The sequence below is a fragment of the Pleurodeles waltl genome, chromosome 5 (assembly GCF_031143425.1).
Source record: "Pleurodeles waltl isolate 20211129_DDA chromosome 5, aPleWal1.hap1.20221129, whole genome shotgun sequence".
Classification (NCBI taxonomy): Eukaryota; Metazoa; Chordata; class Amphibia; order Caudata; family Salamandridae; genus Pleurodeles; species Pleurodeles waltl.
Genome location: NC_090444.1, coordinates 132,285,425 through 132,308,981, shown reverse-complemented (window position 1 = coordinate 132,308,981; position 23,557 = coordinate 132,285,425). Strand labels below are relative to the sequence as shown.

Below are 23,557 nucleotides of genomic sequence, written 5' to 3'. Positions count from 1 at the left end.
TGATAGATCATCTAACTATTCCAACCCCCTGAGCAAATATTCCATCAGATTTCTCAAAAGAAACAATTCTCTTCATTGCAGTGTTATGTATTTCGTGGAGGTACATAATAAAATGCAACACATAGGTATGCATATATGAACGTGATTTATCACGAGGCATTGAGGCGGTGGTACAAAATGAATGCAAAAGATCCAAAAATGTCTCTTATGAGCGCATACAGCAAATTGCTGTTTTCTGCTGCTGTATTACCGTTTCGTGTACAATTCCTTTATAGAGTCATGTGCCCATTTTACAATGAACACTGCCTGAACCTCAATTAGAAATGTTAATCTGAGAGGAAGCACCGTTGCCTGCATTTTAGTTGCTCCCACTAACTAAAATGCATCCCAAATTCCCTGAACACATTGTAGCTCAACATGGAGTACGTACTCACAAGTACAAGGACCCCAATTGTTAAATGTGACCCCTGCTAACCCTTGCACCGAGCCTGATGACTTTGCCCCCCAAACATTGAAGCCTAGCTTCCTGCATTCTCAGTGTTCCTCCTCGGCCCACAAAGAGGCCTATGTTGATATAGTTTCCAGTTACCTTCTATGTCTGGACTTTATTCACACAGTCAATCATTCGCTCGGTGACTCACCGCCACATTCCGGATCTGCTGTCCTGCAAACCACCTGAGTTGCTCCAAAACTGCTTTGAACACCTCTGTTTGATAAGGAGGGAGCTCAGTCACCGCCCTCTTCAGCACCTCTTCCATGCAGGCCAAGGAGCAGGCCGCTCCGAAGGCAATTCCTGGAAGAAGAAAGAGTTTTATTGCACGTAATCTAAGCTTATAAGGCGCCTCCTCCCTAAAAGCACCAGATAATAAATATAAAAAACGGATAAAGAGATAACTGCATTATTCTCTTTGAAAAATATCAAAGTAACAACATTATCGCTCAAGCATGGTAGAGCTGCTGGGCCATTCAAAGGTGGATCAAAAATCTTAAACGTTTACTTCAATGCTTCTCAGAGTCTATTGACTTTAATTTAAGCGTTACATACATTGAATTGGAGCCATCTCTGATTCTTTCCACATTACATGTGTCTGATCCACCCCACTTCCTAAACACTACAAAAGTTTTTTTATCTAAAATGGGACATACTCATATACCTTGTTTAATGTATGCTGATGACCTCATCATATTAGACTACACCCCCAGGGGTCTTCAGGAGAAACTTGACATCCATACTGAATTTTAAAAAGCAAACTTTCTAAATATCAATATTTGAATTTAAAAAAAGTAATTTTGGGGTAAAAGGCAGCCCTTTTTAGCTGGATTTTAGATGGGACAAAAATGCATTGTTTGAATATATAAATAGTTAGGACTGCTCTTTTCTAAAAAATCAAATTGGAATACACATCTAAATATCCATAACACTTTTGAAGTCAAGTTCCCTTGTGAAGATGAATTCAACATATAAGGAGGGCTATCGTTTTTACCTCTTTTGAAATCATGTTTGCACACATTTCCTCCATTAGGACTTTACAGAACGGAAACATTTTGCAGAGAAATGAGTGATGTTTTAGACCTACTGGAATGTAGCTTCTTAAAGAGAATGTTAAACATACCAAAAGAGTCAATGATTGTGAAATGGATTTATTATCTTGGTCTCACACGGCGGGTATGCGTTTTTTAAAATTCTTAAACAAACTCTCAGCAGATGATAGAGTAATCAAATTATCACAGATCTGTCGGCTAGAAGCACAACGTAATGAGCTTAAATGGGCGAAGGCTCTGTTAAATACACAAAGGTCATCAAGAAATATTTCTTGTCTTGGGTAAAATGCAATGTGTTTACTTATTTATTTTTACTTGCCACATTCTGTACTTCGGCGTGAAATTGTAAAGTACAGGTTAGGATGTAACCCCTTGTGGGGAGTCCTACATGAGACTGTAATAGTTAAAGAAAATGAACATTTGTATGTGTGCCCTTTGAAGATGAAATGCAGTATAACCCGTGATGTAATTGATTGTCCTGTATTTGTAAACCTGTATTGCAAGATTCTAAAGCCACTGTTTTTTAAAATAAAATATGGGATCTAAGTGATATGTGATGCTATTAATTTCTTGTCTAGAATGTGATTTTTTGATGCTACGGTTGGAGTGGGTCGTTTATGTCCCACATCAGCAGTAAAAACAGCAAACAACAATCCCTCATGGACATTTGCTTCTCTAAGAGAAATGAGGACTCAGGTGAATACTGCCTTAAACTCTATGACCACCTGCCCCTCACAGCAGAAGGTATATATATATATATAGCCCTGTCTCCTTTCCTGCTAACCTCACTGCATCAGCTTTCTTTTTCGCACCTTTCAGACTATGTTCCTGTTTTTCTTTGATGAATCTTACTTTCTCTTTGCCCCCTTTGCTCCACCGAAACCCACCTGCCCTACTCGTGTAATTCCAAAGTGCATGCTGGATGTCGGTCCAAAGAACTTCAAAGAGCAGAATGCCTTTTTACACTATGATCACACCAACATGCACGCTTTACCTACACCTAGCCCTCACAAATGCTCAACGTCGCGTCACTTACATCAACCAAATGCCTGGCAATGAGAAGACAATGAGGATCTGATTAAGTCTGGCCAAAAAACACCTCTGGCTTCTTGCTAGTATATATATATATATATATATATATATATATATATACATATATGTGGGTGGGTGTGGGTGTTTTTTTATATATATATGTGTGTGTGTGTGTATATATATGTGTGTGTGTAGTTTTTGTCAGTACTCTTTATCCATTGGTCTGGTCAACTTTATTGACATTTTGCTTCCGCCCATCACAGCATAGAGCAATGAGTGAGCCCACTTCAGCCACTTGCTACCTTCCACTGTGGGTGATGCCATTTTGCCTTATCGCGTGACCACATAAGCCTACAATTAAGGGCATTTTAGTGCCAGGGTTAATGGGACATTTCTTTACTTTGCCCATGATTGTTTCATTTTCAGTTTTTCTTCTTTGTTCTTTGTTTCAGCTATCCTTGTGTATTTAAACTATATCACAGCATTTCAAAGCCAATACAAATTATATTTACCTTTTATGTGCCATAAAATAACAAGGGTTTCTATGTTAGTTGCAAGTGACCCTGCCAATTAGGAAGCACCTGTTGTTCTGTTAAACTCATATGCAATGCCTATGTGTTTGAAATGTTAGATTTTTGTTCTTAGCACGCGGCTGCCACGTTTGGGCAGCTACATGTTTCTCTTTTTTGTGGTATTTACTTACAATGAAAAAAATAAAATAACTATAGCATCTGTGTGCCGAAGCCATACCTTTGGCTTTGCCAGTGCTTGTTTTGAATTGCAGCTTACTCCGCACTGAGGAAGGCATACACCAGCCACAGTGCATTTCTGCCTTCAGAGGGTATCTCTGCGAATGCTGATGCCGTAATTCCTGCTCCCAGAGGTGGAAGAATGGGGAGTAGGGAGGCGAGGTAACCTTTCGGCCACAGTGCCCGTTGTCTTCGCAGCCTGCCTCCAGCGCGGATGAGGAAGCCATGTAGTCGTGGTAGGTGCTGCTTTAATCCTCTGCTTGTATGCCATAAAAAGGTTTTTTTAATTAATGTGTACACGAGAAGCGACAGGCTGCTAGCATGTGCTCATTGCATAACAGAAAGTTCAATTCACATAACAACGTGGGTCCACGTGTGCAAAGCGTTGCAAGCACACAAGCAGGGCCATCCCTGGGCCGCGGCGGATACTGTCAGAGCAGAGGATTAAGGAAAGTACGGATTCCACAAAGGTTCCAATCTTCGCCGACCTTCCTGTGGTGTTTTTCTGCAACAATCAGATACCGAAATAATTTACAGTAGTTATCAGGCGTCGGATTCGTCTTGGAGCTTTCTACATATGCCGACACAGTTGTTGCGATAGCGAGTGCTGGCGTTCCTTGGGACACACACTTGTGGTGCACCAGTGCCTGCTTTCCCTTCACTCAGCACCAGTGCCTGTTGTCTCTTCACTCAGCACCAGTGCCTGTTGTCTCTTCACTCAGCACCAGTGCCTGTTTCAACGTCACTCAGCACCAGTGCCTGTTTCAACGTCACTCAGCACCAGTGCCTGTTGTCCCTTCACTCAGCACCAGTGCCTGTTGTCCCTTCACTCAGCACCAGTGCCTGTTGTCTCTTCACTCAGCACCAGTGCCTGTTTTAACGTCACTCAGCACCAGTGGCTGTTTTAACGTCACTCAGCACCAGTGCCTGTTGTCCCTTCACTCAGCACCAGTGCCTGTTGTCCCTTCACTCAGCACCAGTGCCTGTTGTCTCTTCACTCAGCACCAGTGCCTGTTTTAACGTCACTCAGCACCAGTGGCTGTTTTAACGTCACTCAGCACCAGTGCCTGTTGTCTCTTCACTCAGCACCAGTGCCTGTTGTCTCTTCACTCAGCACCAGTGCCTGCTTTCCCTTCACTCAGCACCAGTGCCTGCTTTCCCTTCACTCAGCACCAGTGCCTGTTGTCTCTTCACTCAGCACCAGTGCCTGTTGTCTCTTCACTCAGCACCAGTGCCTGCTTTCCCTTCACTCAGCACCAGTGCCTGCTTTCCCTTCACTCAGCACCAGTGCCTGTTGTCTCTTCACTCAGCACCAGTGCCTGTTTCAACGTCACTCAGCACCAGTGCCTGTTTCAACGTCACTCAGCACCAGTGCCTGTTGTCCCTTCACTCAGCACCAGTGCCTGTTGTCTCTTCACTCAGCACCAGTGCCTGCTTTCCCTTCACTCAGCACCAGTGCCTGTTGTCTCTTCACTCAGCACCAGTGCCTGCTTTCCCTTCACTCAGCACCAGTGCCTGTTGTCTCTTTACTCAGCACCAGTGCCTGTTTTAACGTCACTCAGCACCAGTGGCTGTTTTAACGTCACTCAGCACCAGTGCCTGTTGTCTCTTCACTCAGCACCAGTGCCTGTTGTCTCTTCACTCAGCACCAGTGCCTGTTTTAACGTCACTCAGCACCATTGCCTGTTTTAACGTCACTCAGCACCAGTGCCTGTTTTAACGTCACTCAGCACCAGTGCCTGTTGTCTCTTCACTCAGCACCAGTGCCTGTTGTCTCTTCACTCAGCACCAGTGCCTGTTTTAACGTCACTCAGCACCAGTGCCTGTTGTCTCTTCACTCAGCACCAGTGCCTGTTGTCTCTTCACTCAGCACCAGTGCCTGTTTTAACGTCACTCAGCACCATTGCCTGTTTTAACGTCACTCAGCACCAGTGCCTGTTTTAACGTCACTCAGCACCAGTGTCTGTTGTCTCTTCACTCAGCACCAGTGCCTGCTTTCCCTTCACTCAGCACCAGTGCCTGCTTTCCCTTCACTCAGCACCAGTGCCTGCTTTCCCTTCACTCAGCACCAGTGCCTGTTGTCTCTTCACTCAGCACCAGTGCCTGTTTCAACGTCACTCAGCACCAGTGCCTGTTTCAACGTCACTCAGCACCAGTGCCTGTTGTCCCTTCACTCAGCACCAGTGCCTGTTGTCTCTTCACTCAGCACCAGTGCCTGCTTTCCCTTCACTCAGCACCAGTGCCTGTTGTCTCTTCACTCAGCACCAGTGCCTGCTTTCCCTTCACTCAGCACCAGTGCCTGTTGTCTCTTTACTCAGCACCAGTGCCTGTTTTAACGTCACTCAGCACCAGTGGCTGTTTTAACGTCACTCAGCACCAGTGCCTGTTGTCTCTTCACTCAGCACCAGTGCCTGTTGTCTCTTCACTCAGCACCAGTGCCTGTTTTAACGTCACTCAGCACCATTGCCTGTTTTAACGTCACTCAGCACCAGTGCCTGTTTTAACGTCACTCAGCACCAGTGCCTGTTGTCTCTTCACTCAGCACCAGTGCCTGTTGTCTCTTCACTCAGCACCAGTGCCTGTTTTAACGTCACTCAGCACCAGTGCCTGTTGTCTCTTTACTCAGCACCAGTGCCTGTTGTCTCTTCACTCAGCACCAGTGCCTGTTTTAACGTCACTCAGCACCATTGCCTGTTTTAACGTCACTCAGCACCAGTGCCTGTTTTAACGTCACTCAGCACCAGTGTCTGTTGTCTCTTCACTCAGCACCAGTGCCTGCTTTCCCTTCACTCAGCACCAGTGCCTGCTTTCCCTTCACTCAGCACCAGTGCCTGTTGTCTCTTCACTCAGCACCAGTGCCTGCTTTCCCTTCACTCAGCACCAGTGCCTGTTGTCTCTTCACTCAGCACCAGTGCCTGTTGTCTCTTCACTCAGCACCAGTGCCTGTTGTCTCTTCACTCAGCACCAGTGCCTGTTTTAACGTCACTCAGCACCAGTGCCTGTTGTCTCTTCACTCAGCACCAGTGCCTGTTGTCTCTTCACTCAGCACCAGTGCCTGTTTTAACGTCACTCAGCACCAGTGCCTGTTGTCTCTTCACTCAGCACCAGTGCCTGTTGTCTCTTCACTCAGCACCAGTGCCTGTTGTCTCTTCACTCAGCACCAGTTCCTGCTTTCCCTTCACTCAGCACCAGTGTCTGTTGTCTCTTCACTCAGCACCAGTGCCTGTTGTCTCTTCACTCAGCACCAGTGCCTGTTTTCCCTTCACTCAGCCCCAGTGTCTGTTTTCCCTTCACTTATACTACACGCATGGGGGTGGGCAGTGCTTAATTTGTAAATAAAAAGGTGCCGGTGCCCAAAGCCCTCCTCCTAAACACGCGGCTGCTGCAATTAAATGTGGGAACACGGAATACTGAGGCGGCGTAATCCTGAAGCCATCTCTTGCCCCTTTAATTCTTTAATTATTTACAGACACTTGCAGCTTTCTACTTTCTCCTTTTGTGAAGCTTTTTCGTTATTTCCTTCCTTCGTCTTCCCATATGTGTCTTTTGCTCGCAACAAAAACTTGAGGAGGAAGAATAAGCTCCGGCCCTCAAAAATAAGTGCCGGTGCTCAGCACCGGAAACAACAAGCACAAATTAAGCACCGATGGGGGTAAAACTGTTGTAAAGGCCAGGTGCGCAACAAATGTTTCAGCTGGAATTTACCGCAATCGGGCTCTTACAACCAATGATTAAACAATGAGAGATGTTTTACGAACCTACAGAGTAAATTAGAAGGTGAATCGGAGGGGCCAGCTCAGATGTTAGGGTTCAGTCCTTTCTTGCGTTTTACCAGATGAACAAAATATGAAAATAAAAATACAACAACTTAAAATACTGTCTGCAATTTACTAGATGTTTCGTGGATTTTGGATCTGGTTCACTGCTGGCCACAAGTACACGAGACCTAAAGCTAACCCAAAAGCTACAATTAAGTCACTGTATAAAAACATGCCAGTGTAGGCAGTAAACCTGCCCAGGAAGGCGCCTACATACAGGGTCATCTTTGTGCAGCAGAACCACGAGCATCATCACTTCGTATGGCACAGAAAGAGCACAGAAACTGATCAGGAAAACAGGATTCCGTACACGAGTTACACTGACATGGTGTGTGCGTGATAGGATTAGTCAGCCATTTGGGGCAATAGGATTTAAACAGCTTAGGTCTGAATCAAGACGAGCAACATTGCAAATAGCAAACTCAGTGTCACAGCATGCAGAAAAGACACCCTGCTAGTGTTATGATTGTGTTTTTGCACCTTCTCTGTTTTTGGAAATGTCTTTGCTTGCAGCACACAAATTCTCCCTGCTTCAGCTACACCAGACAGCAAAGCAGGGGAATGTTAACTTATTATTGTGTGAGACCAAATACAGTTTGACTGACAGCTGTCAAAGGACACAAAAGACATGCAGTGATTCGCACCCATTTGCCAACAAATGCAGCATGCTCGTCCATATAATATAAGAATGAATGAGGTGTATATTTACCCTCCTCTGTTTGTTGCACACTGGTCAGTTCAGGGATCAAGGCTGGTGCTAATATCACCGGGTACAGCAGGTTCTTAAACTTCATCTCGATGCCTATAATAACAAAACATAAAAAAGGACATTTTCTGAGATGTATGTGCAGCCGCTGTGACCTGCAAAGTGTTCTCCAAAGAGATGCATGCAAGCACACTCCATTGTCTCTACGACATAAGCTTGCACCATGGCAAAATATGAAAACTATTCAGAGTGGTGCATGTCAACAACAGGATGGACAGTTAGAAGAGGATGAATCATTGATACAGCCCCACAGTGGATGACAAACAGCAAAAGGTTAGCGAGCAGCAGCTCTGCCAAGTGTCACACATCCTGTGTGACACTCACACATTTTATTACTTTCAGTTGCATATTAACAAGCAGAGGAAAATGCCAGGTATATAAGAAGGTTTGGGGTATGTAATGTATTTTTTGTAGTTTTGTGGATTAGAGGCTGTTCACCTGTTAATACAGGTCTGTTCAAAAGAAGAGTTTGGGCAGAAGAAATACATTATACAGAGAATTATAGATGGGTAACTGAATTACAGAATGATTTTCAATGAGGGGTTCAAAGTAATATCGAATAGACAACGAGAGCAAAGACAAGATAAGGAAAGGATAGAAAGTCACCAGAGAGGAAGACGAGAAAGAGACATTTGAGAGAAGCAGAAGAGGGAAAAATCAACCGTGCGAGGACAAAGGAAAGCACTGGACTGAGACAGCATATAGTAAAATAGATACAGCAAAACAGTAAAGGAAAAATACAGACACTGACGAGAGTGAGGGACAATAGAGAGGCATTCTTTAGATGGGAGAAGATAAAAAGACACAAAAGAGTGGGAGAGAAGAGACCAAGCCACCAGAAAAATAAAAAAGCACACAAAGAAACTGGTTGAGGGGGAAGAAACCCCATGGGAAGAGTAAGACTGGATCAAATGTGAGGGAGAGTGCATCATACATTTTTAACACATTCCAGAGAAAGCCTGAAATTGAATAGTGGACTTGGTAGTGCCAAGAAAGTCAAAAGATGAGTGGAGAAATAGAGAGATACTGGTTTGATTAGGTGGTGTAAAAGAGAAACATACCAAGGGGAGAAGGAACAAAATAATGCAAACGACAGCAGAGAAGAAGATTGAGGTACAAGAGGGACTAAGAGTGGAAATAGAACTAGATGGTGGAAGGGCTAGACAAATAGATTGAAATGGCAGGAAAGACACTGGAAAGAATGTGGGAGAACAATTGGACAAGGAAGAAGAGATACTAAGAGGATGTGAAAGCGTAGGAGAACACTCCCCATGTGCCTTAAATTGCACCCTATATGTCAATGGAAATGTAATGGGTAATGTAAAACAAACAAAACCCCATTGGAGTTACACAATCTTGATTTGCCTTCCAATCCATGAGTGACGTGTAGTTCTGTTGTGCATCCCCGCTAGGTCTATGCCATGTAAAAAAGGCAAATATGTAGAATGCATTGAGTTCAAAATAAATTGGACCAGTGGAACCACAACACGTGGCTGGGCTTGGAATAATAGTCCAAATCGCTGCATGTTCAGGACAGAGGAAGGGATGGGACCAGAGCAAGTACATGGATATTGCTTACAGAGCTGAATATGTATTTTCTATTTTGAATCAGGAACTGCATAACGGTACTTAAGCAAAGTGTCAATAGTGTTTTTGCCCTAGCTGAAAATCAGATGAATTAGAAGATTCAGAGTTTTTAACTTGCTCTTACTTTAGGTATTTGTATATTAATGTCTCGCAGCTGGGTCATTGTAGCCCCCTGGCCCCATGATCTCTCAGGCCGCTTGACCTCCATTTAGGGAGACATTTCTCATCTCTGGCTTGAAGAAAAATGACCAGATCTACCCTGTGCTGCAGGAACTCCACTGGCACTATTGCTAGCCAACAGCATCCTACATAATTTACAAAGCCGGCATGACCAGCCCCCATGCCTATCTCACTGAGAAGCTCAGTATCCCCAGTGGCTCTTGACACAACTGCAGCCATGACACTATCAGACCGCAGGCAAAGAAGTGTAAAAAAGTAAAAAATAAAAAGTAAGAAAAGCAAGGCAACAGGGCTTGTCCATTTTTGTTCCCAGCACCTGGAACCAAATCCCTATATCCATCGGGAAGCTCTCAACCCTGTTCTGTTTTTGGATAAGTGTTGAAGACACATCTCTTTAAATAATACTGCTTCACAATAAATTTGCAGCCGACTTCTAATCCCAGAATCCAGCTACCTTTTTAGGGTCGAGCCTGCATTGCATGCGCTCGCACATGCGTATCGCAGCAAGACGCTTTAGGGTTTAGAAAAGGGCTTGGAGCCCTGTCGACGTCATGTCAGTGTTTTTCATTGGTTTGTGGGCTTGCCTAATAAAATCTGCTTGCTTTAATTAGTCGAAGGCATGCATACGTCATGCCTTTTACGGTGGCTAGCCCTCCTCGAGCGCATCGACCAAGTACAGAAAACATGCGAGGCTCGCTCTTTTCTGTCCGGCTCGTGGACTACTTTTTCTCTAATTTACTAGCACAATTTCGCTTGGCAGAAGTCGAGCGCTTTATAGTTAATTGCACTTTTTCAGGTTTCGTACATAAAAGCACTTTTGCCGATAGGTGAAAAGTCGGGTTAGGAGTTTACAACGCGATCAGCTCTAACGTGAGCAAACGTGAGACCCGTTGCATTGTAAATGCTTGTTAATGACTGTTGCCTGTATCTTTGCTTTTCACCCTGTACATAGCTTGCTGCCTTTTGGCTAGCCCTGGCTCTCCAAGGTCCACATACATACATGCCACACCACATACATTCATGCTATAGAAAGCAAATGTGATGCAAAACCGTGAAACCAGTTAGATAAAAAACATTGCTCACTCTTTTAACAAAACTTTAAAAATAAAAAACACTTATCTGAAGCTTTAACTGGAGCTAGCCAGAGCAAGAAATTCTCCAAAAGTAGCAAGGCCTCATTAAGCATGCTCAAATGGAAAAGGACAATGTCATCCAATAAGGAACTTACCCTGTTGTATACCGGGCAGACAGGCATATGATACAGGTATTTTAGTAATTGGAATTGATTCAGAAAAAAAAGAGACCTATACATGAGCAGGCAACATAGGATTTCAAGAAACACCTAATCTTCTGAACCACAGTCAGATGCCTTATCCATTAGACCATGAAAATCTCCTCAAACAGGGAATATCCTCGTATACACACTTGCATCTTTACTTTAATAATGGCACTGCTACACCTATACTGTGAAACATGAAATGGCGCTGAACATTTATCACAATTAACAGAACAATCAAAACAACTTCATTAAAGATAAACATGAAATAAAGAGTTATCAGTGGATCCCTGGAACCAGGAATAACTATAATTCAAAGAGCAGTAACCACCTATCCTAGTAGTCCATGGCACTTGTCTGCTGAGACTCTTAAGCACCAAGCTCAATGAGTTGCCACTGTACTGCCCAAGAATGCCTTTCATATTGCGTATGTGAGAGTAGAGTCCCCACTCTTCATTAAGGATTTTGACTTTATTTGGAGGGAGGGGCAGGCACATCAAGCTCCAGCCAGGTCTAAACCTTCAGCCTTAACCCAAAGGGATGCATAGGCAACTGCAGTCTCATCCTATTTCTAGGGGATGGGAGTCAGCAGCACAATAAGGTTTCTCCTCCCCCCATAAACCCTGATAGGTTGCACCGAAGTAGTTTTCACTTCAAAACTCTCTAAAAGAGGTACAAGAGACCAAGGAATGGGAGAAACAGGAAGGCATGCTGTATAGCAGGGCATTTTCTACCTTAACACAGACCAAAAGTAGCACAGTAAGAGAGAACCTAACACTAGTACACACCCTCCAACAAGCAAAGCAAAGCTAAAGGGGCCTTACATCCAATGTGTCACAGTACACACTCTAAGGGAATGCCTGTCCTCAATTATATCAGCTCACAAGGCTAGGTTCATACTGATGAGTACATAATGCAGAACATTTTCACTGCATCCCCCAAACAAACCAAGCATATAAAACAAAGAAAAACAAAGAAATGAAGGTAACTTGACAACTACAAGGCAGCATCTGGTATGTACCACCAGTGGCGTAGCGTGGGGGGTGCAGGGGGGGCCGGCCGCACCGGGCGCAACATCTTGGAAGAGACTCGAGTGCTAAAATCCACGGGTTAGGGGGCGCAAATTACTTGCCTGGCCCCGGGTTAGGGGGCGCAAATTACTTGCCTTGCCCCGGGTGCTGACAACCCACGCTACGCCACTGTGTACCACAGATCGTGTGCCTGTGAAACAGTTCAACAGGACTTCAGTTTGAGGCATATGTATGTCCTGTTGGTAAGGGGATTACCTTCTTGGGTTAAAAAAGACCAGCACACATTGCTGTTTCATAAACAAAACTCACTGTCACAATGTAAGTTACTGCGATGAGGCTCAGGGACTAAGCAGTCTTGGAACACTGTGCACCTTGACAGCAAGTTGCTCTCTGTGAAGACAAATTGGACTCATGCTGAAGGGTGCCAAAATCAGCATAGCTAGAAGCATGTTGATGTACATGCCTGTATGTTGCATGATGATGGTTAGAGTAGTCAACCATAGTCAAGTCCTAGTTACAAAGCATGTTTTCCAAGATCTTACCAACTTCTGTATTTCCCACCACCAGCTTGGCTTCGGGGTATTGAAACTTTAGAGAAAGCAACTCAGCAATGCTTGATGGCTGAATCCACGTGACACGCTCCCCTTGGAAACACAACAGCTTCTTATGTTCATTTTTCTGAATCTATAAGTATATGGCAAAAAGTTTGTTATTGTTGCATATATTGTTTACATTAATCAAGAGACTATATTCACTATTACAAAAATGAGCACGATTATGGCTGTGACATGGATATATATTTGTTTGTAACTTTAATGCAATTATCATGTGTGACCACAGACCAGACACAGGTAATCCATGTGTAGATTATTAACTGAATCAAATACAATTTTTTTTTACACAGGTATGATCAATTTCGTGTCAAACAACTAACTTCATAGCAGCTGGGTACAAAGGAAAGCACGTAAATGGTCCAGCTTGGACCAAAGAATGTTTATTTTATAGTTGAGTTTGAAATGTATGAGGTAAACAGCATAGAAACTAAAATTGAAAGAATGAATGCTGAAATTGCACTCTTGAAAAAACAGAAGAATTTGAGAACAAAAACAGAAAAAGAGATTTTATTATTTTGCCTTCCCGAGGGTACAGAAGCAGAAGATAAGGATCTTTATCTGAAGAAACGTATGGAAAAAATAGTAGATTTGCCTGACTGTGATGTTTTACATATTCAGAGGGATCGTTACAATAACTTTATTTCGGCATAAAACGCCATAAAAGCACAATACATAGAAAATTAAAATACAAAGTTTTGAACAATCAATACAAAGCACTAAAAACACGTTATGACAAATAAATAAAGCCATCAGAGTACAACACTCAAGATAAAAACGTCCAGCTAATTACATAATGAAATGCAAGATCCCAAAGCAGCAATGTGGCGGCTCCAGAAAAAGCGCAAAATCCAATAGCAGCATTGATCTGACCACAAATAACTACCCAATAAGGTGCTTTCTCCCATTTCCTTCCCAATCCTTAATCACCTTTGCTCTAACAAATCAAACTTTCCCCCAAACATTTTGCAACTGCACAGGCAAACCAGAGACTAGGATCTGATCTCAAAATTCTCAGTGCAATTACGCTGTTACGCATCCCCAAAGCCCTAGCGACAGGTTTAATCCATTTCCTTCGGGGCTTCTCATACACCCAACATGCGAAAAAGACATGGCCCTCTGATTCCTTAGATTGCTTGCAGCCAGGACATAATGATGATACTGCAAAATTTGATTCCCAGCTGCTCGTGAAGGACCTCAAGCGGGAGGGACCCTATTCTAAACTGGATGTACAGCTTCCTATCCCTGGGGATAGAGTCAATAGACTTTGGGATCTCTGCCAGATTAAACATTTTCATGCAGCGAGATGGAACAACGGTTAAATAGGACTCATTGAGCCAACCAAAGGGTAAGCAGAATAAAGAGATTTGAAGTATTCCACCCACACCTCAGGAGCAATCACATTTTCAGGTTCAAAACAGCATGTCGCGTCACATCCCCCTTTACCCACTAAGTCCCAGAATCTAATATAGTTGCATGGCTCACACGCAGCTTTAAGGGCCTGCACACTGCTGTCCTCACAGACTTTCCTTGCATGCACCTGGGCCACCTTGTAAGATGCCCTGAGCTTGGGAACACCATCCCCTTCCCTTGATTGAATAGCTTCGATCAGGTCAGCCCTGGCCAGTCTGCATCGCTTATCATGCCAGCTTACATGGGTGGATAGACGGGGGTTCCTTTTCTTCTTAGCCTTCTTAATGGCTTTAGTGAGAGGCATAGAGGGCTATCATCGCTCTCAACTGTGACACCATATCCACCACAAAAGCCCATAACCTGCTGTCCACCATCACATAATCTACTTTACTGAAGCCCATGTGGCCACGGAAGGTGTGTAACCCAGCCCGGTCACCCCTGGTCCTACCATTCAAGGCTCTTAGCCTGAATTCAAGTGTGATGGCCTTCAGTTGGAGTGCCACCCTGGTCGATGTTCTTTACCTGCGCTAAACTAAGCTCTGGAATTGACCACCACTCATTTTCCATTGCAGTGAGTTTTACATCTTTGTTGTCTAGGGCAGTGGTTCCCAACCTTTTGACTTCTGTGGACCCCCATTTTATCAATACTGGAGCCCGGGGACCCCCCACTGAATCATTATTGGAACCCGGGGACCCCCACTGAGTCATTACTGATAGCTGGGACCTAATATTATTAAATATTTTAAGCAGTCGGGGACCCCCTGAGGAGGCTTCGCGGACCCCCAGGGGTCCCCGGCCCACAGGTTGGGAACCACTGGTCTAGGGCCTCAAACGTAACATTAAAATCAAAATCCAATAATTAAAAAAAAAACTGTGTGCAGTCTTGTCTAAATTAGCCTCTAGGCACTGCAGGGTATCAGATTGTAAGCTGCCACGCACACCCCTCAATTAAAGATTGTAAATATCTACCCCAATATTAGGTCAATCTTTTGTCCAAAAAGCCAAAATGTAAGGGTGGGCCACAGAATGTATTTCAAATTAGCAATTCAGTTCAGTTTTACCCCAAATCGTTAATCCGCCAAAGGGCCTACTTTAAGGCCAAATATAACTAGGTTAAAAAAGTAAGATAGCCTTGTTCATATATCGGCTCAGTGCACCAAGTCTCCTGCAGTAAGCAGATTTTAAAACTGTTAGTAAAATCATTCCACTCTGGTATCAGCAGCTTGGAACCCAGCCCTGCTACATTCCAAGAGACAAGCGAAATACCACCAGGGAGACACATAGTGCGAGCACCTAACCATTCCTGGGCTTCCCCCGGTGAAACATTGATTTGACTAGGCAAACAAAAAGATGGAGCCACACCCTCGCACTGCCCCCAAGGCAACTGGTCGTTGTGCTGCATTCTTAATACTCTCTTCCGCATCTACCTCAGAGGTAGCATGAAGTGCATACCCGTCTCCCCACCTGCTTCTCCAGCCAGGGGTAGTCAGTCAACTTCCTCTAGGGCACTAAAATGGTTACTGACCAGTACACTGTCAGTAACTGAGAATTAACCCCCGTCAAAGTCACACTGCGTCTGAAAGTCATGGTAGGTTTATAGAAGAAACCCAATGGCAAAAGGGTAATTCTTGTGCCCAGCTCCCTGACCTCACTGTCATTACACAGTAATCTGTATATTTATTCTGGATCTCAAAAATTCACAATCATGCAGTCCCCCGGGCGATCACCCCTCCTGGGCCAATCCACCCGACCCTATGTGTTATTAGTATCTTATGTGCCAGCCTGGTTGGGTAATTCTTGAACCAAGCCAATACAAGCATTTGTTGGTCAGTTCTGCTTGTGGTTCATTTTGGCCAGGCTTAAACTTTGGGACTCCTGAAAGTATAACCACATAGTGTAATGAGGCTGGGGTTAAATTAATAACGGGGTGTTTGGCAGCTCGCATACTGCTAGTGCCCTCATCCACCTGCCCTCCCCCCTGCCTCCCCCCTTGGGTGTGCCCCTCCGCCTCCCCCCCCCCCAAGTCGGGCTGATTGTCCAGGGGCACTGTCTGGAGAACTGCATAGCGTAACTAAATGTGCGAGCACAGAATACTGAGGCAGCGTAATCCTGAAGCCATCCCGGGCCTTTTCAATCCATTTACAGCCACTCCCTGCCCCTTCAGCTCTCTCCTGCAGCTTTCTGCTGTCTCCCATTGTGATGCTTTTTCGTCTTTCTCTTCCTCCGTCTTTCCCAAATGTGCTCGCAGCAAATGCTTGAGGCAGAAGAATTAGCGCCGGTCCACAAAAATAAGTGCTGGTGCTCTGCACCGGAAACAACAAGCACAAATTAAGCACTGATTCAGCCTCACAAAAGTTAGAGACAAACGTGGAGATGCTAGTCCTTCATCCAGCAGTCTCCACTTTCAACTTAACAGCTAGATGTAGCTGCACATGCACTGCATCTAAAATGTCTATGACGATTCTTATGGAAGAGTGAATGCTTGGTGAAATTCAACCTGCAAAAATGCCAGAAGGAATGACTTTAACCCCCAATCAGCAGATTGTTAGCACTCGTCTAAATGATCAGGTGCCTGGTACCACCATTCCTAGCATCAAAGTTGATAAACTGTGGAAAACTGAGTTGTCTAGTAGTATTTTGTACTTTCAATTCCCAAAAGATGAATCCGAATGTAGTGAAGGCTTGATGACGCAGAAATGAAGGTTTTACATTTATTAGCGCATAAACGTAGTGCCGCAATAATCAAGTGTGACTTTAACCGAACTAATAAAGATTGTACGGGGACAAATGTGCCCTCAGAGTAGTTCGCCAACATTTATAAGCGTGCTTTATACAACGTGATGTATTAGAATTGTACTAATCTGACATAACCGTAAACGTGTGCCATGATTTGCTTGTTTGAAATGTTTTAACTTAGCATAACTTTAGTGGAGGCTTCGGCCTAGTTGCCTTGTCTCACGGTTTAGATGCTCGTGTTTTTCTAATGTGCTAATAAACGTGTATTCTTGCTTGAAGCTGTACTTTTCCAGTGAGATCAGTTCACATGCTTATCTTTAAGGTTTCGTGCCAGCCTGGCATCTTCTTCTTTGCTCCAAGGTCAATCTGCAGGTGCAGACAATGGAAGCTCTGAAAGTGAGTTAATTGGTAAAATATGTTGCAACTTACGTTCCCGACTCCAAGGATAATGTATGCCTAGGTAGAAGCTTGAGAACTGTTGTTTTTGATTGGACAATTTGAAGCCAACCTATGAACCCTCCAATGGAAGACCCTACTGGATTTGAACTGTTGTTTATTTAAACCTGGTGCACAAGAAGAAAGCAGCCATTACCCGCCTTTAGCCATTATCCATTAGACATTGGCCATTATCCGCAATTTGCAGGACATTGCAGACATTATGGCCCATCTTGCCGACCTCGTCATTTTGCCATCTTCTACGATGCCAATTGATGTTCGACGCCATTTTGAATGAGACTTTGATGCTTTCTCTAATCGAGAGAAAGAGACTTTAAGTAAATCTCACCCTAGAGACTTTAACTTTGATCTGCCCCTTTGCACAAAGTAGTAGTTTTGTCCTTTTATCTTGCCGCTGTGAGGCAATTGCCCCGTCCACCCTGCCCCTTTGCCCCCGTCCCATGATGATCGAAAATCGGTACCTGTGAGACGAAGACTTCCTTGAATGCTGATTGAATTTGGTAAATATGAAAGGAAAATGTACAATTGCATTGTGTTTCTTTTTAGGTAACCAACTGCTGATTTTTGATAAGAGCCCTAGTTAGGAGTTTTCCAAATCAATGTTGCTAAATTGTTTTTGCATGAAGTCCCACATGCAGATGCTAATTTGAGGTTAGATGAGGATTCATTTGTTGCACGATGCAATTTGAGACCTTGTTATGCTGACTAATGTATGCAATTAGCTCATTACAGATTATAGTTTTAGTGGTTTGCGTTGCTATTATCGAATGCATTGTTATTCAAATGCTGCATAGATTGCATCTTTTTCGCCGTTATGGACAGCTATTAATGTTCATTTACTTATATCATTTGGTGTTGAGACACATTTATATCGTGCTAGCTTTGTTAATATAGGGAAATAAATTCATTAACTTTGAATGAACTGGTGTGGTTATTCATGGCCGAAAGGTCATGGTTCGCCGAAATGTTTTCTGGATTAATTGTGAAGTGTTATGTTGATCAGGGCATTGCTTATGTTCGTTATTGATTATTGATTTGATTAAATTGACTAATCTCGGGTGAAGAGAGCCCCACTTGGTCAAAAGATTCATCGACCCAAGAGCGTCCAAAATACAGGTAATTTATTAAGCTGGAACGCTCTATCAGTAGATGGTAGCAGAGGACGGTTTCGCCCTTTGGGACCTCACTCGAGAGGTAACGGTTTCGCCCTTTGGGACCCCGCTCGAGAGGTAACGGTTGCGCTCTTTGAGACCCCACTCGAGAGGTATATGGTGTTGAATTAGATTTTTCTTGGGTAAAACAGATTGAGAGAATGATGATGCCCTAAGTCCCCCGTGACTTTCCCGGGATCTCGGAGCTTGCGAATGGAGAGAATGGAGGTGTGAAATCGGCGTTGGCGGTACTAGTGACGGTATGAGTGAAGTTAGGATTTTGCGCTTGCACAGCTTATTGCCGCAGATTGTTTGAAAAGGTTGCGAGGATTTTAGAGAATAGCGGAGGTGCGACTCCGAGTGTGAGAGTAGGGAAGTCGTCGAACTTTATGTGCATGTGGCGCTTTGTGCAGAAAAAGGTCCACGTGGTTGTTGTTGTTGAGACGGGCCCTGCGAGGTCAAGAGACTCCGGAGTATGTTGAAAAGTGTATGAGACACTTGTTTTATGTTGTGGTCTGGTCGGTTTAATAGGTTGACCGGGCGTGGTCAACGAGTCGGTACGTGTGTTAAGGGAGTGAAAGAAAACTTCGACTTCGGGCTTTGACAAATTCTAAGTGCACTAGAATAGATCATTGACAAGTTGAGAGCAGAGTCTGCGGGTCAGGATTTGCTTGCGAAAGTGGGGACCGAGAAAGATGGAATAACTGCAGAGGCTAGTGAAAAATCCCTAAGGTCCTGAAGCGATTGTGTTACCCTTCCTGTAGTAAACCGACAGATCTGTTTTATTATTATTTGGTTGCTCGCGATACATGCCAGAAGTTGTTACGAGAGGAGCGGAGTGAAGGAGGACAAGCCGCGAGGCTTTGTCAGCCGCAGTGTGTGTGAGTGTGACGTCACTAGGAGCCGCGCTGGGATAGGTTGGTTGCAGAGAAGGGTCGTGCACGGATTGGACACAGTCCGTGGGGCTCGATTGGAAGGGGAAAGGCAAGCGAAGAGTATTCCGGGAATTAAAGTCACTTATTGATTGCAAACTTTGTGAAATAAAAGACGAGAAAATGAAATTTTTTAAAGCATTAAAGAGTGCGATGAAGGGGGAGTCTTACATTAAAGCGAGCGTAGGAGAGGAGACGCCACCCGAAGGTACACCAGCTTACATTGTAATGGAGGAAAGGGGGGTAGCTCCGTGCCTTTGGCTAAAGCAATGGCACAAGCTGACAGAGAAACATGGGAGCGTAGCGTTCCCGATCCATGGGACATTCAATATAAGGATCCTAGAGAATTTGAGATTCGCGATGTACGACATGAAGGTACCTCCAAGGCCAGCACAGTTTGAGGCTCTAGCGATTTGGGAACTAATGGCTAGACAGCAACAGCAAAAGAAGTTCGAGACCAGGATAAGAAAGGTAGAAAAGACACTAGCGGACGCTAGGTGGGATAATGCACAGAAGGTGTGGAGGTCAGATATATTGCAGGGGATAAAATTGTTTCCCGCAATTGCTAAGGAAGAAGAGGCGACAGGCAAGGAGGCTACCTGTAAGACAAACAGGAGGTGTTCCAAAGATAGAGAGGACGAGGAAAAGTTAAGGAGAGAAGAGGAGTTAGAGGATGAGGAGTTAATCATGCAATTGCTGAACGACCGTCCACCACCTTATGCAGAGAGTGGACAAGGTCCAAGTACCAGTTCTGCCCCTCCGGCACCGGTACAGAATAATGAAACTCCGAGTTCAGAAACGCCATCGGGATCTAAGGACCCGAGTTTACTGTTCACCCCGCAGATACCGCAGGTTAGGAGAATATACCCAGATGTGCCTATATTGAAAACAGCAGAAAATTATCAGCCGCAGGTCCCAAGGTACTACAGCAGTGACAACAGTACGGGAATGATTCTAGATCCAACCGTAATGGGAGTACAGAATGGTCGCAACCCAACATTGGCACAAGCTGAATCAACCCAGTTTTTGATGCCTCAAAAGCAGATGCAGGGGGGAACCGCACATGCTCAGATGACGGGGAGTCAGACGGGCATGCCGGCAATGATGACCCATAGTGTGGGAATGAACATGCCTCAGAACATGGGGAATGGACAGAACCCAGATGCGATATCCCTACCCATTACTGTAGGTCCACCGGTACCTTTGTACATTCAGCCTAACTCAGGTATGAGTGGTCAAGGATCAATGGTGCAGAATGGGACGGAAAGGAGGTGCATAGAAAACACTCCAGAGACAACTCCGATAGCGGCTCTGCCAACTGGATCTGGGTCCTTGATGGAGTTTAGTCCCATATGTGCTCAGTCAACAATGGTGAGGTCGAGTCCCCCACTGATGATACCGCTATCATCGAACACTGAAAAGTTGCCGCAACCATCAATGGCAGTCGATGTGAATGCTACACTGATGGGGTTGAATGCGCAACAGCTGACACAGTGGTTCAACAGTCTGAATTCCACACAAAGCTCAGCCAGTGGGAAGGGAGAAGACTATCTGAATAGGGTCAGGTTGAACATGGAAGCAGAAGAATTGGTGGAAGGGACTATGGGTTTGAACAGGTTAGAGTCCTTCTCGGAAGAAGAACTGAGGTATCTATGTCCTAGGATTACGAGAGAAGTGAACAAGGTACATAGAAGGTTGCAAGAAATAGCTGACAAAAACGGGGTTGAGATAGACAAGACAAAACACTTGAGCAGGAGCTATAGATTGGATTTTGGGACCACAGACTTTGAACACATGAGGTCAGCAGGCATGAAAACGCACCTTAGAGAATTGCTGCAGAGTGCACAAGTGTGGAGGTGCTTAGACAAATGGGAAAGCAGATGGGCAAAGAAAAAGGAAAAGAGGAAAGACAGTGTCCCAGAGCACAACGAGAAAAGACCGCAGAGTAGTGATGCGATAAGCATGTTACCAATGAGGGAGACAGCAGGGGGAAAATTAATACATGTACCGTGGCACAGAAGTGACATTCAGTCTTTTACGGATGATTTTCCCAAACTGAGAGAGAAACCGATTGAATGGTATCAACAGACTGATAGGTTTGTGAAGCTTGCAAAATGTCTTTGGGAAGACCTGAACACCCTCTTTGAGATTGTGGTTCCGGCAGATTTGTGGGAAGACTGCAAAAGGGCTGTAGGTTGGCCGACAAGTGAACCAGAGAGAGACAGGGATACGGATGCACCATCACATATGGTAATGAGCTTGTACTATAAGGTGATTGAGCATTTGAAGACGAAGGTTGCCGCGAAAAATGTGGATTGGCAGAAGATTGATCGAACTGCCCAAGAGGCTAAAGAGTCGATTCATGGTTACTATGAGAGGTTGTTGAAGGCGTTCAAGAACTACAGTGGCACGGAAACAATAGAGGCGAAGGACATGCTTCATTTTGTGTTTAGATTTGTGGAAGGGCTGAGACCAGAGATAAGTCAGATGATAAAGACGCATTTGATTTGTTGGCAGTCGAAACCTATTGATGAGGTGTTGAATTATGCGAAATACTGTAGCGACGAAATTGAAGTGAAACAGAAAAGGTTGAAAGAGAAAGTGATGGTGATGCAACTTAAAGCAGCTCAGACAGGTCTGCAAGGGTTGCAAGGGTTCCAACAGCAGATACCGCAGCCGCAGCCGCAGCCGCAGGGAAATATGGTGTTTCAGCCACAGGCGAGAGGCAGAGGAGGTTTTGGGAGTAATGGTCCGGATTTGAACACTGTTGTGATTCCGAATGGTGTGCAGGCAATGAAAAGAGTGATGCCGTGTCACGTGTGCGGAATCGTCGGTCATTGGAAACGCGAGTGCCCGATGGTGGTGCAGGAAGGTGCAGGTGTTGGTCAGCAAAACAATGATGTCAATGCATTCCAGACAATGAGGGGACCGAAAATGAGAGGTCCAAACCCAAATTTTCAGACCATAAATCAGCTGCAGGGATTACAGCCCATGCAGCCGCAGCAGATGCAGATGCCCCGTATGCAGATGACGCAAATGCAGCCAATGCAACAGCAGTTTCCCATGGTACCTAATCAGCAAATGCAAATACCTTTGGCACCAGTGAGTCAGCAGCAAGTGATGATTCCTCCACAGGTCTCGGGTCAGGTGATGAATACAAATGGCACAGTACAACAGTTCCCATTACACAGTGAGAATGGAATAAACAATGTATGGGAGAGTGAAAGTTCAGATGAGGAGGGAAATTGTGTGCTTGCAGCATCCTTGGAAGTTGATCAAAAGGGTCCATATGTGGAGGGAAGAGTTATGGGTCATCGTGTTTCATTCTTGGTTGACACAGGAGCCACACGTTCAACTGTTAGGAGCATTGAAGTACCAAATTTGCCACTCTCAGGGAGAACAGTTCAAGTAGTGGGAGTAGCAAACAGGCACCTGACGAACCCAATCACAGATCCAGTACAAGTCAGAATTGGTAACTATCAAGGGTTACATAATTTTGTGGTATGTGACTCAAGCCCGATAGCACTGTTAGGGAGAGACCTATTGTGCAAATTGGGATGTTCGATTATGTGTTCGAACGATGGAATTAGAATTCAGACGAGCAGTGATGGGGAAGAAGAGGACAGTGTAGAAGGGGATGAGATGGAAACTGTCGATGAAGAATATCCTCTGATTAACCTTTTTCCGATGATAACTGAAGAAGATATTCCAGCTGAATTACGGGAAACAGTCGGAAAGGAAGTGTGGGATATGACAGGAAAAGAGGTGGGATTGATGAAAGGAGTGGAACCAGTGAAAGTGACCGTAAAACCCAATGTAACCTTTCCCCAGACCCCACAATACCATATGGCACAAGACACCCTCATGAAAGTCGCCCAACTCATTGACGAGTTTGTAAAACAGGGAGTACTGAAAGAAGTGTTAAGCAGTCCATGTAATTCACCAATCATGGGACTAATAAAGCTGAGTGGAAAGGTTCGAATCGTGCAGGACTTGAGGAAAATAAATGACATCATAATTAAATGCTGCCCTGTAGTACCGAATCCAGCTGTGATAATGTTTCAAGTCCCTTGCGATGCCGAGTGGTTCTCAGTCATTGACTTGTCACAAGCATTCTTTTCGGTGCCTCTTCATGAGGACAGCCAATTTCTCTTTTGTTTCAAATTCTTAGACAGAGTTTACAGTTGGTGTCGAATTCCTCAAGGGTTTTCGGAGTCACCGTCAATTTTCAATCAGATTCTAAAGAAAGACTTGGAAGCGTTAGAATTGCCATTCGA

The 23,557-nt window shown here is 44.5% G+C and overlaps 1 protein-coding gene across 1 annotated transcript in view; it reads right to left on the bottom strand.

Moving 5' to 3' along the window:
* Positions 1-23,557, bottom strand: part of XDH (xanthine dehydrogenase) — a 411,630-nt gene that overhangs the window by 283,571 nt on the left and 104,502 nt on the right. The window contains exons 10-12 of the mRNA XM_069233805.1: positions 12,524-12,665; positions 7,851-7,943; positions 642-793 (exon numbers count right to left, since the gene is read on the bottom strand). Of these exons, the coding sequence (XP_069089906.1) occupies positions 642-793; positions 7,851-7,943; positions 12,524-12,665 (387 nt within the window). The remainder of the gene's footprint in view (positions 1-641; positions 794-7,850; positions 7,944-12,523; positions 12,666-23,557) is intronic.